General features: G+C 39.1%; 1 protein-coding gene across 1 annotated transcript in view; it reads right to left on the minus strand.

Moving 5' to 3' along the window:
• Nucleotides 1-12183: 12183 nt before the first annotated feature.
• The window catches only part of LOC119334191 (G-type lectin S-receptor-like serine/threonine-protein kinase At2g19130), a 2627-nt gene continuing 1900 nt past the window's right edge, over nt 12184-12910 (minus strand). The window contains exons 2-3 of the mRNA XM_037606796.1: nt 12652-12898; nt 12184-12198 (exon numbers count right to left, since the gene is read on the minus strand). Of these exons, the coding sequence (XP_037462693.1) occupies nt 12184-12198; nt 12652-12898 (262 nt within the window). The remainder of the gene's footprint in view (nt 12199-12651; nt 12899-12910) is intronic.

The raw sequence follows: 12910 nt of genomic DNA on the forward strand, positions 1-12910 counted from the left end.
GGTGAATTAATCAGCCGTGCATCCCTCCATCTAATTACCCCCGGGAGAGTGCCAGCTGCGCAAGGAGACCGCAAGGTAGAGAAAATAGTTTCAGGGTGAAAGTATTTGAGAGGTTAGGGAGAGAATATTTTTCTGTTCAGGGGAAGATGAACAATTACAGCATGGCAAATTTGGGTTATTTTGTTCAATTTTAGTAGCCGAAATTCTATTAGCAAAATCAACTGGGTAAACAATATCTCTTTGCATAAACAAGAAACTACTACTAGACCAAAGATGTACTCCGTAGCTAGCTAGGTAATTAACTATGAGAAGTGGTTAGCAAACATGCAGGCATGATGCCCCCATGATCAATAAACCAGAGCAGAGAGGTGCTGAAAGAGAAGATTGATAGCAGTTACCTGGCTGTAGACCCAAGCACTGCTGCCGCGTAGTGAGTTAATGTGTTTTAGACGTTGCCTATCTAGTGTTCTGAAGCAGTATAAGGGTGGGGAGCAGAAGGGATGTGATATATCACACATCAGGGAAATGATGTGACATATTTTTATCCATATGTGATTGCTTTTGCATAAGCGGCTGCACATCGTTTAAACCCAACTGCACGTTGACCGAGCTACACATTACCGTCTCAATATTTAGCATATCTATATTGATTCCCCTTGGGTACGACTAACAGCTATGTATTTGATCGAGATGTGCCATGATTATTAATTAGAGAAGGAAGACTTCATATGCCGTTCAAGTCTTGGGAGTGTATATATAGAACCAGTTGCCAACTATTTAAGTGGGACATAAAAAATAGTAGTTTGCTGAACAATAAAACTCCCAATTGTCTGCTCTGTCTCATTTTAAAACTCCCGCTTGTCTCCTCAGTCTGATTTGAAAAGCATAGTGACCTCTGGTGATCGGTTTGGGGAAGATTATGGTGATAAGTTGAAATATGAGTGAAGTACATCCTAGGTCCTCGAACTATTTCGAAGGTGTCATGTAGGTCCTCAAATTAATAAAAGTGTCATCTAGATCCTCAAAAATCCTTAAAGTGTAATAAGTGTGTATATATTTGACACCTCTGAAATAGTTTAAGGACCTATGTGACACCTTTGAAATAGTTTGAGGTCCAGGATGACACACATATTGCACTTTGAGGACCTGGATGACAATTTTTATAGTTCGAGGACCTATTTGACACCTCTGAAATAGTTCGAGGACCTATGATGCACTTCACTCTTGAAATATGCTGCAGTGAACAGTAGCTTGGAGAAAACTTAGTAGTTAGAAGTACTAGCAAGTTTGATATATAATTTTTTTATGTGATATATTAGATATAAGTACACCAAAAAGTACTCCAAACCTGGTGGTCTCTAAGTCTGTTAGATTTTTTTTCGCGGGGTTAAGTCTGTTAGATCAACCAGCAAAGAAGTCCTTTTATATCAACTAGCAGAGTGGCCCGCCGATGTCCAGCCTATAACTTTTTAAGTTTTATGATGAGAATGCATTCTTTGATTTGTTTGTAGAAATTTGGTACCAAATGTGATCACATTTACAAATTTGAGCCTTTTGCAAACATAGTGTTTTCTTAGGTATGTTGGTTTTCTCATTGTTATATATATATATATATATATATATATATATATATATATATATATATATATATATATATATATATATATATATATATATATATATATATATATATATCTATGAAGTAATCATGTATCTGCTTGTTATGCATACTATACTAATTTTTGATAATCAGTCCTGTTGTGCAATTTCTATTTCTATCATTTTCTAGGCTTTTTACCGTGTTGTTTTGTTTTCAGGTTGTTTATTTGATGCTAATATTGTGCAAGACTGACATATTAAACTGTTAGTTGTAGATGTGTGTACATGTAATATTCGTCAATTATATCTGGCATGGTCTTCTGATTGGAGAAATACTAAAAACCTAATAGGACCTAATTTTGTGGAACGAATGAGTAAGAACAGTAGTAAAAGAAGAATATGTATAAGTTTGAGTTACCAGACAATCACCATTTAGTAAACATAGAAAGAGACCTTTCCTATATGAAAACTAAAAATAGTAATACCTAAGTACTTGAATATTTTATTCATGAGTAATAGAATAAAAAGACTTTAAAGTGTATAATAAGAAAGATATAAAATAAAGAAGTTCACAACTCTCGTATAAAAAAGCACTTTATAATTCAATGAAACAGGAAAGCAAAGCTCATAAACATGAGCTAAGCTCGACCATAAAGGCTCACATGGTAACTCTAGCCAAATATAAGCTTAGTTGGATAAATCTAAACTGGTTTGCTCATAAAAAATAATATGTATGCAATATCGGCTATGCCAACAAAGCCATGTTGAGATTTTATCAACTTTTTGTGTAAGGTATTCAAATCACATTTCGTTATGTACATGTCGTTGGTAGATTATTTAACTGTACATGATTGGTAATATTGGAGTGCAAGCACAATGAGAAGTTATGTATGCAACATTCTAGAAGCAAACAATCAAGACACATGAACACAAATAGAGTGGATAAGCGACCATAGGAAAGGGAAAAAATACTGGAAGTTGCAAATAATAGGAAGGGGCACATATTTAAGCTGTATGCACAACTGCTCACCACGATCCATCTGAGTGCTCCAAATCTTTTTTTTTTGGCAGGTGAGAGTGCTCCAAATCAACCAATAGGGAACACAGAGTACATTTTAGAACTTCAAGCACACAAATATGCTAATACTTAATGTTCCTTATTAAGGAGATATTGAAACCTCGATGATCATGACCACACCTAACAAAGTCACATATAAGTACATACAACCTTTCTATTGTCGTCGGTCACTTCAAACAAAGGCTAAGATAGATTTGTGGTCTCTGATACCTGCCGCCTCAAGTCACAATGTCACAATAGAATGCCGACATTTTACCAGCGGCGTCACACCATACATGCAGCCACGAAGCGTTAAGTTGCAATTTCACAACTTAGTAACGTCCTCCTAAAGGAAATGCTGGCTATATCCGCTTCCTCCTTAATTCCTTCATGTTTCACATAATCTTCTTGTGTCCCTCGAACCCGCTCCATAGCATGAACCCCATAGTTGACCGTGATCTACAATGGGGCTAACCCAAATAGATTAATCATAATAAATATTTTTGGAACCAATCAACTGTATGGGCTGGTAAGTTCATCAGTACTCTAGCAGGAACCATTTTTTTTGGCTCATGCTCATTCTCCTCTCGTCTCATTTTCTGGGTACCATGCAGAAATAAACAAAATTTTATTCCCTCTAAAAATTATTGATTTGAAAAAAGTTCACATGTTCACAAAGTTCATTAACATGAAAAAAAGTTCACTAATTTGAGAAAAAATTAAGAATTTAAAAAATGACCTTGAGTTTGAAACAAAATCATTGATTTGAAAAAAGTTCATCGAATTTGAGCAAACGTTCATCGAATTTGAATAAAGTTCATCCATTCTTAGAAAGGTTCATCAAATTTGACAAAAGTTCATCGACTTCTAAAAATAGTTCATCGATTATGGAAAAAGTTCATCAATTTTTGAGAAAACGTTCATTGAATTTGAAAAAAGTTCATTGAATTTGAGAAAACATTCATCAAAATTGAAAAAAGTTCATCGACTCTAAAAAAAGTTCATCGAATTTGAAAAAAAGTCCGTCGATTCTAAAAAAAGTTCATCAAATTTGAAAAAAGTTCAGCATATTTGAAAAAGTTCATCGTTTTTTAAAGTCCATCAAATTTGAAGCAAAAGTTCATCATTTTTTGAAAAAAAGTTCATCAGTTCCAAAAAAGTTCATAGAATTTTAAAAAAGTTCATGGATTTTGAAAGAAAGTTCATCGGATCTACAAAAAGTTCATTGATTTTTTAAAACAGTTCACGAATTCAAAAAAAGTTCATCAATTCCAAAAACAATTTAACGAATTTGAAAAAAGTTCATTAGATTGCAAAAAGTTTGTCAGTTTTGAAAAATGTTCACAAATTCAAAAAAAGTTCATCCAATTTGAAAAACGTTCATCGGATTTGCAAAAAAATTATCAATTTTCAAAAAGGTTCACGGATTCAAAAATGGTTCAAAACAAAGGTTCACGAAGTAGAAAAAAATAAAAAGAGAAAAATAGAAGGAAAACCGGCCAAAAAGAAAGAAAACACAAAACAGGTTCACGTTCTTTATTTGAGGAATTATAAAAGATCCTCCCAACCACAAAAGGACGTTGTCCCTGTTGGTTACAGCGCTCGTATGGAGACCGTGCGGCGAAGGGTTCGAAACTCCCCTACGCACCTTTTTGGAAAGATTTAAGAGAAGAAGGGAAAAAGATTAAGACGGGCCAACCCACTGTGGGATGGGGGGTGTGCGCCCCATTGCACAAACAGCTGTTATGGACGCAGAGGGCGCTGTTTAGGAAATGCCTTGATTGATCTCCATCGTGGATAGATTAAAAGGAGGGATTTTCATGCATAAATAAGCCCAGTTTTACTTTTAACTAAAAAAACAGTTAATGTAACTCTGAAAGGAACTGAATGAATTGCACTGGGAGGCACACAACACTGTAAGATGTTGCCTCTGTTCTACTCTAAATTGCGACAGCAGATGGATTGCACTGACAGCAGCTGCACCGTCACAAAAACTATGGATATCCTTCCTTCAGGTTGATCAACTCTCAGTCAACCAATCGTGCCCAGGCACCTGTCATGTATAAACCCGTACAATACTCCTTGCCGTTATGTTTGCAGATTCTTCCTTGAGGTTGCAGAGGCTCAAGGATCTAGAAACCACAATTAGTCTTCAGTCTACATACACAGTTCATCTTGGCAGGAGCTATCCTCCTCTGCAACCACTTGGCAAGGTACAAAATTAAGCTCTGCATTCCCTCCCTTGCATCCAGGTGAATGCCAAATCAGTTGATCTTCAACTCCATCATATCTCACAAAATATTCTCTGTACTTATTCACCAGATATAAGGCAATATCCCCGGTGGTGCTTAAACTTGACACCCATCTTCACTTTAGTGCTTGCTTTATATATGTCTCTATGACCAGCGGGTCCCACATGTCAGCACGAATGGAAAATCCTAGATAAAGATTGTAGTTCTTAGGATTCAAACTAGCACTAGTGAACCAGCTGTGCTAACCACTCCACAAATTATGATTTCTTGTTTTTTATATTCATATAAAATCCCTATCTATTGTAAAAAAAATGCATGCCCGTGTTGTTTAAGTGGGCTGCATTCCGTGCGGCCCATGTTAGCTTCCTTTTACTTTCCTCGAATTTGTAAAACATACGTAAATTACAATCATAGTAATAAAAATAAAGTTAAAAAATTAATGTGTTATAAATATTATAAAAACAAACAATAACTTATTTTAGAAAATGTTCAATAATTTTAAATAGTATTGACGTATTATTTTTGAAAAATTAAAATAAACTCAATTTTATTTCTAATTATAAAAATGCTCGTACAATTTAGAGTAAGGCAAATATTTGTTACATTATAATTCATAAATATTACTTTACTTATTATACAAACATTCAAATATTTATATGCGCATTTTCATAATTTATAATTTTGTCATTTAAGAATTATTTGTATAATCAAAAAATATTTATACGAGCAAAGCCTCAACGTCTGAGACACCAGTAACAATGACCTGCTTTTAGAGAAGTTGATCTTAAGACCGGAGAGGGCTTCGAAGGAGAGCAAAAGCAACTTGAGGTGGACAAGGCAGTGGTCGTTGAGTTCCACCATAATAATCGTGTCATCAGCATATTGTAGATGTGTAATCCCCTGGGGAATGAGATGGGAGCTAACAGGAGTGATGTGGCCGGACTCCGCTGCCCTAGATAAAATATTAACTAAGGCATCCGCAACGAAGTTAAAGAGGATAGGAGAGGCGGGGTCCCCTTGTCGAAGGCCTCTAGAGTTTTTAAAAAGTTGCTAACTTTCCCGTTAACCAAAATAGCAGTGTGGCCACCCATGACCAACTGCATGATACGATGCACAACCCCACCATCAAAGCCTTTAGCAAGCAATACTTGTCGTAAAAAGCCCCAGCTCACAGAATCGTAAGCTTTTTCGAAGTCTAACTTAAGAATGACTGCCTTACTGCCAGACTTGTGGATGTCATGAACGATCTCGTGGAGGCAAAGGATCCCATCAAGAATAAAATGCCCCTTAACAAAAGCAGATTGGGTCAGCGAGAGAGTACGATGCGCCACAGGAGTGAGACGAGTAGCCAGGCACTTGGCGGGGAACTTGGCAAAATTATTGATAAGCGTAATAGGCCGGAACTGAGAGATAAGCTCCGAGCTCTTAATCTTAGGAATACGGGAGTTGACCGCATAGTTAAGCCTAGAAATATCCACCGTCCCCAAACAGAATCCTTGAATGACAGCACAAATTAGGTTCTTAAGCTGCGGCCAGAAAGTTTTGAAGAAAGGGATCGAAAAACCATCCAGACCAGAAGCAGAATGTGCGTTAGAACTGGTGATGGAGGTAAAAATCTCCTCTTCAGAGAAAGGGATCAACAGATCGAGATTTTCCTCTAGGGAAACCCTATCCCCATGGTTCCAGAAGGCAGGGGCTAACCTGAAGCCTTGATCCGGTTTGGCAGACAGAAGGGAGGAGAAGAATTGAACAATGTGGTTCATGATGATATCCTAGTCTGAAACCCTGGCCCCACCAATCAATAAGCTATCAATCATGCATTTACGCCGTCTACCGTTAGCAATAGCAAAAAAATACGCAGAAGGAGAATCTCCTTTAAGCAACCAATTGATCGAGCCGCGTTGGAGCCAGTAAGCCTCAGCGAGGCGGTGCAATTTCACCAACGAATGTTCGAGGGAGAAGCGTAAGGACCAATCAGAATCAGATAGACCAGAAGAATCAGCCCGAGCGTCTAAAGCCTCAATCTGAGTAGTGAGAAGCGCTTTGTCTCTACGAACTTGCACCGCATGATTAAGAGACCAGCCCCGCAAAAATAGTCACTCCTTTGAGCGGCCACGTGGACTTGAGGGGCTCTAGCATCCTCCCAACATGTTTCTTCTCTTCTGCAAGACAGGTTGTCCTCAATGCGTTATATCCAGGAGGCACATAGCCACCCATTTCATTATTTGCGATAAAATTGTAGGACTCCCGATAGTAAGGATTTCTTGCTAGATTGAAGGGAACCCCTATAGACAAAATAACTAGTAAACAACTATGCTTAAAAAAAGACAACAATAATTGACATTGTAATGCAAAGTTGCATACCTCCGGTGATGAACATTCTTGCAATGAGAGCATCAGCTTGTTGTCGAACCTCTGCATGAAAACTTTCTGAAATCCCAGATTGCTTTCCTGTTGCCTTCCTTTTCCTTGATGATGCCAATGAACCAGATTCCTCAAAGGGTGGTAGAGGAAGTGTGTTCCTAGTTTTACCATGTGAAATAAATAGAGCAGTTGCCTTATCTTCCTTGTGAAGTTCCTCGAAGAGAGGTGGTGTTATCTTGGTACAAGAGTTTATGCCTGCATTTAGTATCTTAAGAAGATGCGCTCTTATATATTCTTGTATAGCTGCCTGGGAAATCATGCATACAGAACTGGCAACGGAAACGTGTGTTGCCTCCTTGACCTGATGGATCTCTTTCTAGTTTTGTAGCATGCTTCCAGAATGGGTATTTCGGATTGACAACACCATTCTCAACCTCTTCCCCTGCACCATCAACCTCAATGCTGTTGCTCGCAGTACCACCGACTGAAGATTGGCTTGCTGCCATGCTACTCCCCGCAGATGACATGGTGTATACTTGTATCTTCTTTCCTGGCAATAGGAGGCAGCAGCAACATCAGCAAGTAATTTTACCCCACAAACATCAACAAGCAGCAAGCTAGCAACATCAACAAGCAATTTTATCGAACAAGCAGCATCCTTAGCAAGCAGTTTTATCCAACCAACATTAGCAAAGAGGAACAAATCTAACTATTAGTCTATTATTCTGTACACCTATGACTATGAAAGTACTATTACTAGCTACATAAACCGTACGTCAAGCCAGCAGCAGCCAAGCCCCAAGCATACATCAATGGATCAACCATACATCGGTACAACATCGGGGATCGGGGAAAATATTTACCTAGAGGCGGCGGCGGAGAAGAGCAGAAGACTAGGCAGAGTCCAGACAGTTGGGGTGGCGGCAGCGAGCCACTCCAGGCAGTAGCGGCGGCGAGTCACTGGCGGCGGCGGCGGCGGTCCTCAGTCGGACCCTTCTGGTGTGGTGTGGTCGACAGAAGGTGCGAGAGAGGTTAGGTTTAGTCGCCGACTCGTCGTGGGCTATTGGGCTCGCCGGCTCGCTCGCTGCGCTCTGTCGCCTCGCCGTGTCCCGCGCGTTTCGCAGCCGTACCGTCATTTTTTTCTTTTCTTTTTAAATCAAAAAGGGGATACTTCTGCGATACCCGTATTTAAGCCGTATCTGGCGTATCGGAGTATCGGCGGCGTACTGAACGGCGATACAGAGATTTCTGCCGTATCGGTGCTTGGTAGCATATCCTTTGGTAGGATCAACTGAGGAAAGGAGGAGGAGGAGGCAACGCACACACATACATATGCAGATATTCGTACCACATAGCAAGAGCTTCAACCACCTTGCCAGCGTCGGCCGGTAGCTTCGATGATCGCGAGTATGCCACATATTTTGTCAGGATCTCCATTTCATAAATGAGCTACTGCCAGTCTCACATATTTGTCGCAAGGCATTATAAAGTACCCTCCTAACTGAATAACAGATTACCCAACATTTTTTTTGATCTGATACACGCTACAACAAAAGCATTGTTATCAGAAGCAAAACACATGCCTCTGTAGGAGCTACTGCAAGTCAGTTTATACATCATGAAGAAGAAAGATGTCGTTAGTGAACATGGCTAACTAGCACAAGAATTTGGATGCTTTGACGCACATACAAAGTTTGGATGCGCATCTTGCTGCTCCTGGATAACAATAATTGCATATAGAAAATTTGTATACATGCACTAAATCGTTGGTGGCCACCTTGCTGACTTGCTCCCGTGGATACCTCACCTGACAGGGCTTGGATCTGGTCCGGTCGTGGTGGTCCTCCGCCTGCTCTCCTCCCCCATCGGATCCAGCAAGGGCAGGCTACGGTGAGGATACCCACGGCGGGATCCAGTGAGATGGACGGCGAGGAAAGGCTCAGGGCACCACACGCGTGGCTCGACCATGGCTGCTTTATCTGCAGCGCTGCGCCGCTGATGCAATCGCTTGCTCGAGAGATACACAGGGAGGAGATGAGGGCTTCTTGAAGAGTCATCATATTAAGCGGCCCAAAAGATCGCAGCGGACCGGTCAAAATAAGTAGGACACACCCCGAAAACCTATGCAATAGTTAACGCCCACACGTGTGGCAATGAAGCAACATGGTTTAAAAGCCTTCATTACCATTCATTTTACCACGTCAAAACATATGACATCAGCGGGAATCTTTTTGGTTTTCGGCTTAAAAATATTTTATCTCCTAATTAAAAAAAATTCCAATTTCACCATTATCTGTCTCGACGAGATCTTCAAAACTAGATCCCATGTTAATATGTTTTGACGATTTTTTGCTCAAAAGTTGCCTTGATGTTTACACCGTAGTTGTCATAGTGTTTACACTAAAGTTGCCATGTGGCAATTTTAGTTTATAGAGCATGGCAATTTTAGTGTTTTGACCATGGCAATTCCAGTACTTTGACCATGAAAATTATTTTTATACGAACCATGGCAATTTTAAGTGCATGTATCATGGCAATTTTAGTTTATGGTTCATGGCAAGTCTAGTTTCTTAATTCTTTGTTTTATAATATGTAAAAATTTACTTTTAAATGTAGAAGAAAATAGCTAACATATCATGGCAACTTCAGTGTAAACACCATGGCAATTCATGTGCAATAGACATGATAACTTTTAACCCCGCAAAAAAGTCGTCGAAACATATTGATATGAGATCTAGTTTCGGAGATCTCGTCATGATGGATTTAATGGTGAAAACGGATCTTCAATCAAAATTTTCATTTAAGAGATAAAACATTTGAGAAACTGAAAATCAAAAAAAAAATTCCCATATGCATGCATGCGGTCACATGACACAGTCTGTGTGTTATAAGGCGTGTGAGCGGATGTCACTCCCACCACATGTGTGAGTGTTATCAGCGTGCAAAACCTACCCACAACGATCCCCACAAAAACTGTAGGAAAACAGCTGTCAAGTTGTGGTAAATTCTAATCACCCATGTACAGTAAAAAAAATCAAAATTATGTAAAAAGTTAAACTCTACACCCTTTAGTTTCTTAGATTAGTATATGTTGCTAGCCAGTTTTCATCAACCAACAATAGGATAGTTGGGGCACCGCTAGGGTCACCTTTGTTAACCTTAATTAGTGAGAGAGTCTCTCACTGTGCCTTTTTCAATTAAATGAATAAATGGTTGTATATCATATGCTTACAACCCTAGACACTTTGCATCTAGAGCAAAGTAAGAAAAAGATTGAAAAGAGATTACAAAAGTGGAAATGCAAGGTTTGTGCTTCTCCTTGACCCTATAGGTAAGGAGAGGGAGAACCCAGGAGGAGGAAATTCTCTCCTTCCACTATGGAAGGAGGTAAGGATTCCCTCCTAGTAGGAATCGTCCTAGAGGCCTGCCATGCCCTATGGTGCCTCTTGTGGGCCCTATGGGGACCACTAGGAGTTGTCATCTCATAACGGCGCTTCACAATTTTCTATCACAAATAAAATCCTGAATTATTTGGATGTCTACGGTACCCATTCCGAGACCACCGAAAACATTCCATATTTAGACCCGAACTTTCCGAAATCATGTTATACCTTTCCATAATAGCTAGAACCCGGAAAGTAGTGGCTACTCTTGGGTGTAGTACACCCGAGTTAGCAAAAAAATTGAAAAAATGTGATCAAACATTGTCCAAAAAATATAAAATTTTGGGACCTGCAACATTATCAGATGTGTGAGGTTCTTGCAAAATTTCATCTAAAAATAGCATATGAGGAGCTCTCACAAAAAATAACAAAATCACTACTCAAACAGTGCACAAAACTTTCAGCAGTGATTTTGTTTTTTTCGTGAGAGCTCCTCGGATGTTATTTTTTGATGAAACTTGGCAAGAATTTCAAACATACGATAAACTTTGATGTAGCAAAATTTCAGATTTTTTGGATTTTGCTTGATAAACTTTTTTCAAAATTTTGCTAACTCGGGTGTAGTACACCCGAGAGTAGAAAATCCAATCTCCTTCCGCAACCATCTGAAACACTTACAGAACTATACGTAACTCTTTCGGTGCTCTTTTAACTCATTTCTCATTTCTCCAATAATCAGGACTAGAAACCGTTAAGCGTGTGACCGTACAAGTTTGGAAATAAGTGGACATGTCTCGGAACACCTTCTGGACAATAGTTAACAGCGGGATCTGGACACCCTTATTAACTCCCGCATATTCACAAAGTTCTCGAGTTAACCATTTTTTATGAATACCATTCCCTTCGCTTCGCGGTACGTTTACAAACCTCGAGGTGAGCTAATCGATATCCCCGTGATAAACTCCTTGATCACTATAGCGGTTATCCTCGTTACTAGTTTTGTTCTCTTTACTCGTATTCATGTTCCGTATCCCGTGATCATAATCACACGTGTCTGGCCAGACGATAATGACACCCTAACACCGAGTGGTCCCAGAGAGTATCTCTCTATCATGAGAGGTGCAAACCTACTATTGATATCCAGATACACATTTCCGGTATACCTGTAAGTTACTTCTATTTAAGTCCAGTTACAAAAGTGACAATCGGTAACCCCAAAGTAACCATTTGGTATGTTGATATACAATATTCTCATGGGCTAAGGAACTATGCAACCATGAACAAGCTATATGAAATACCTATAACATAACAACGAAGACATCTTTCAATAATTCATAAGTTGGGTCTATCCAACTCCGTTGTTAGCATGACAACAATGTTCTCATATATTGATAGGATACTCACAATGCTCATGATTAGGAAAACAAGATCATCATCAATACATGAGATTGTCTTAGAGGCATGATGAGGGATGAATTGGTGTTTACATTTCCACAAATGTATTCAGGTTTTCCATTGAATCTCATATTCAAGAACCAACACACTTGTACAACAGAAATATAAACTTAATAATGAACATGGAAATGACATAATAACATTTTTATTGCCTCTAGGGCAGATTTCCATCAGTTACAAATTTATGCAAAAATAATTGTTTCTTCAATCATAATCATTACAATTGTATAACAATTACAAATTTAGCCTTAAAGATAGTCATATATTATAACATCGCAACACAACTAGTTCCCCTGATACAAAAAGATTAGGAGCATTTTTTATGTGCGCTTCCGACCATAGCTCATAATAATTACAATTGTATAGCAATTACAAATTTGGCCTTAAAGATAGACATATATTATAACATCGCAACACAACTAGTTTCCCTAACACAAAAAGATTAGGAGCATTTTTGATGTGCGCTTCCGGCCATAGCTTGGAGCAATCTTGGTACCGGGGGCATTGTGATCTCAACCAGGCCTTCGAGAAATTGAACTACCTGTCCCATTGTTGGCCGATCAAGCTCATCATCCTGGATGCACCAACATGCAACCTTGCAAGCCAGTTCAACCTCATCCAATTTGATGTCGCCATCTAGCTTGTGATCTACCAAACCCTTGATGTCTCCTTTGAGAAGCTTATGTGAGGCATACACAGGGAAATAAACATCAACATTGCCACCACTAGGACATGATGCACATGAGTTCCTCCTTCCAGATATTATTTCCAGCAACACCATCCCGTAGCTATAAACATCG

Source organism: Triticum dicoccoides, chromosome 7A (assembly GCF_002162155.2).
Source record: "Triticum dicoccoides isolate Atlit2015 ecotype Zavitan chromosome 7A, WEW_v2.0, whole genome shotgun sequence".
Lineage (NCBI taxonomy): Eukaryota > Viridiplantae > Streptophyta > Magnoliopsida > Poales > Poaceae > Triticum > Triticum dicoccoides.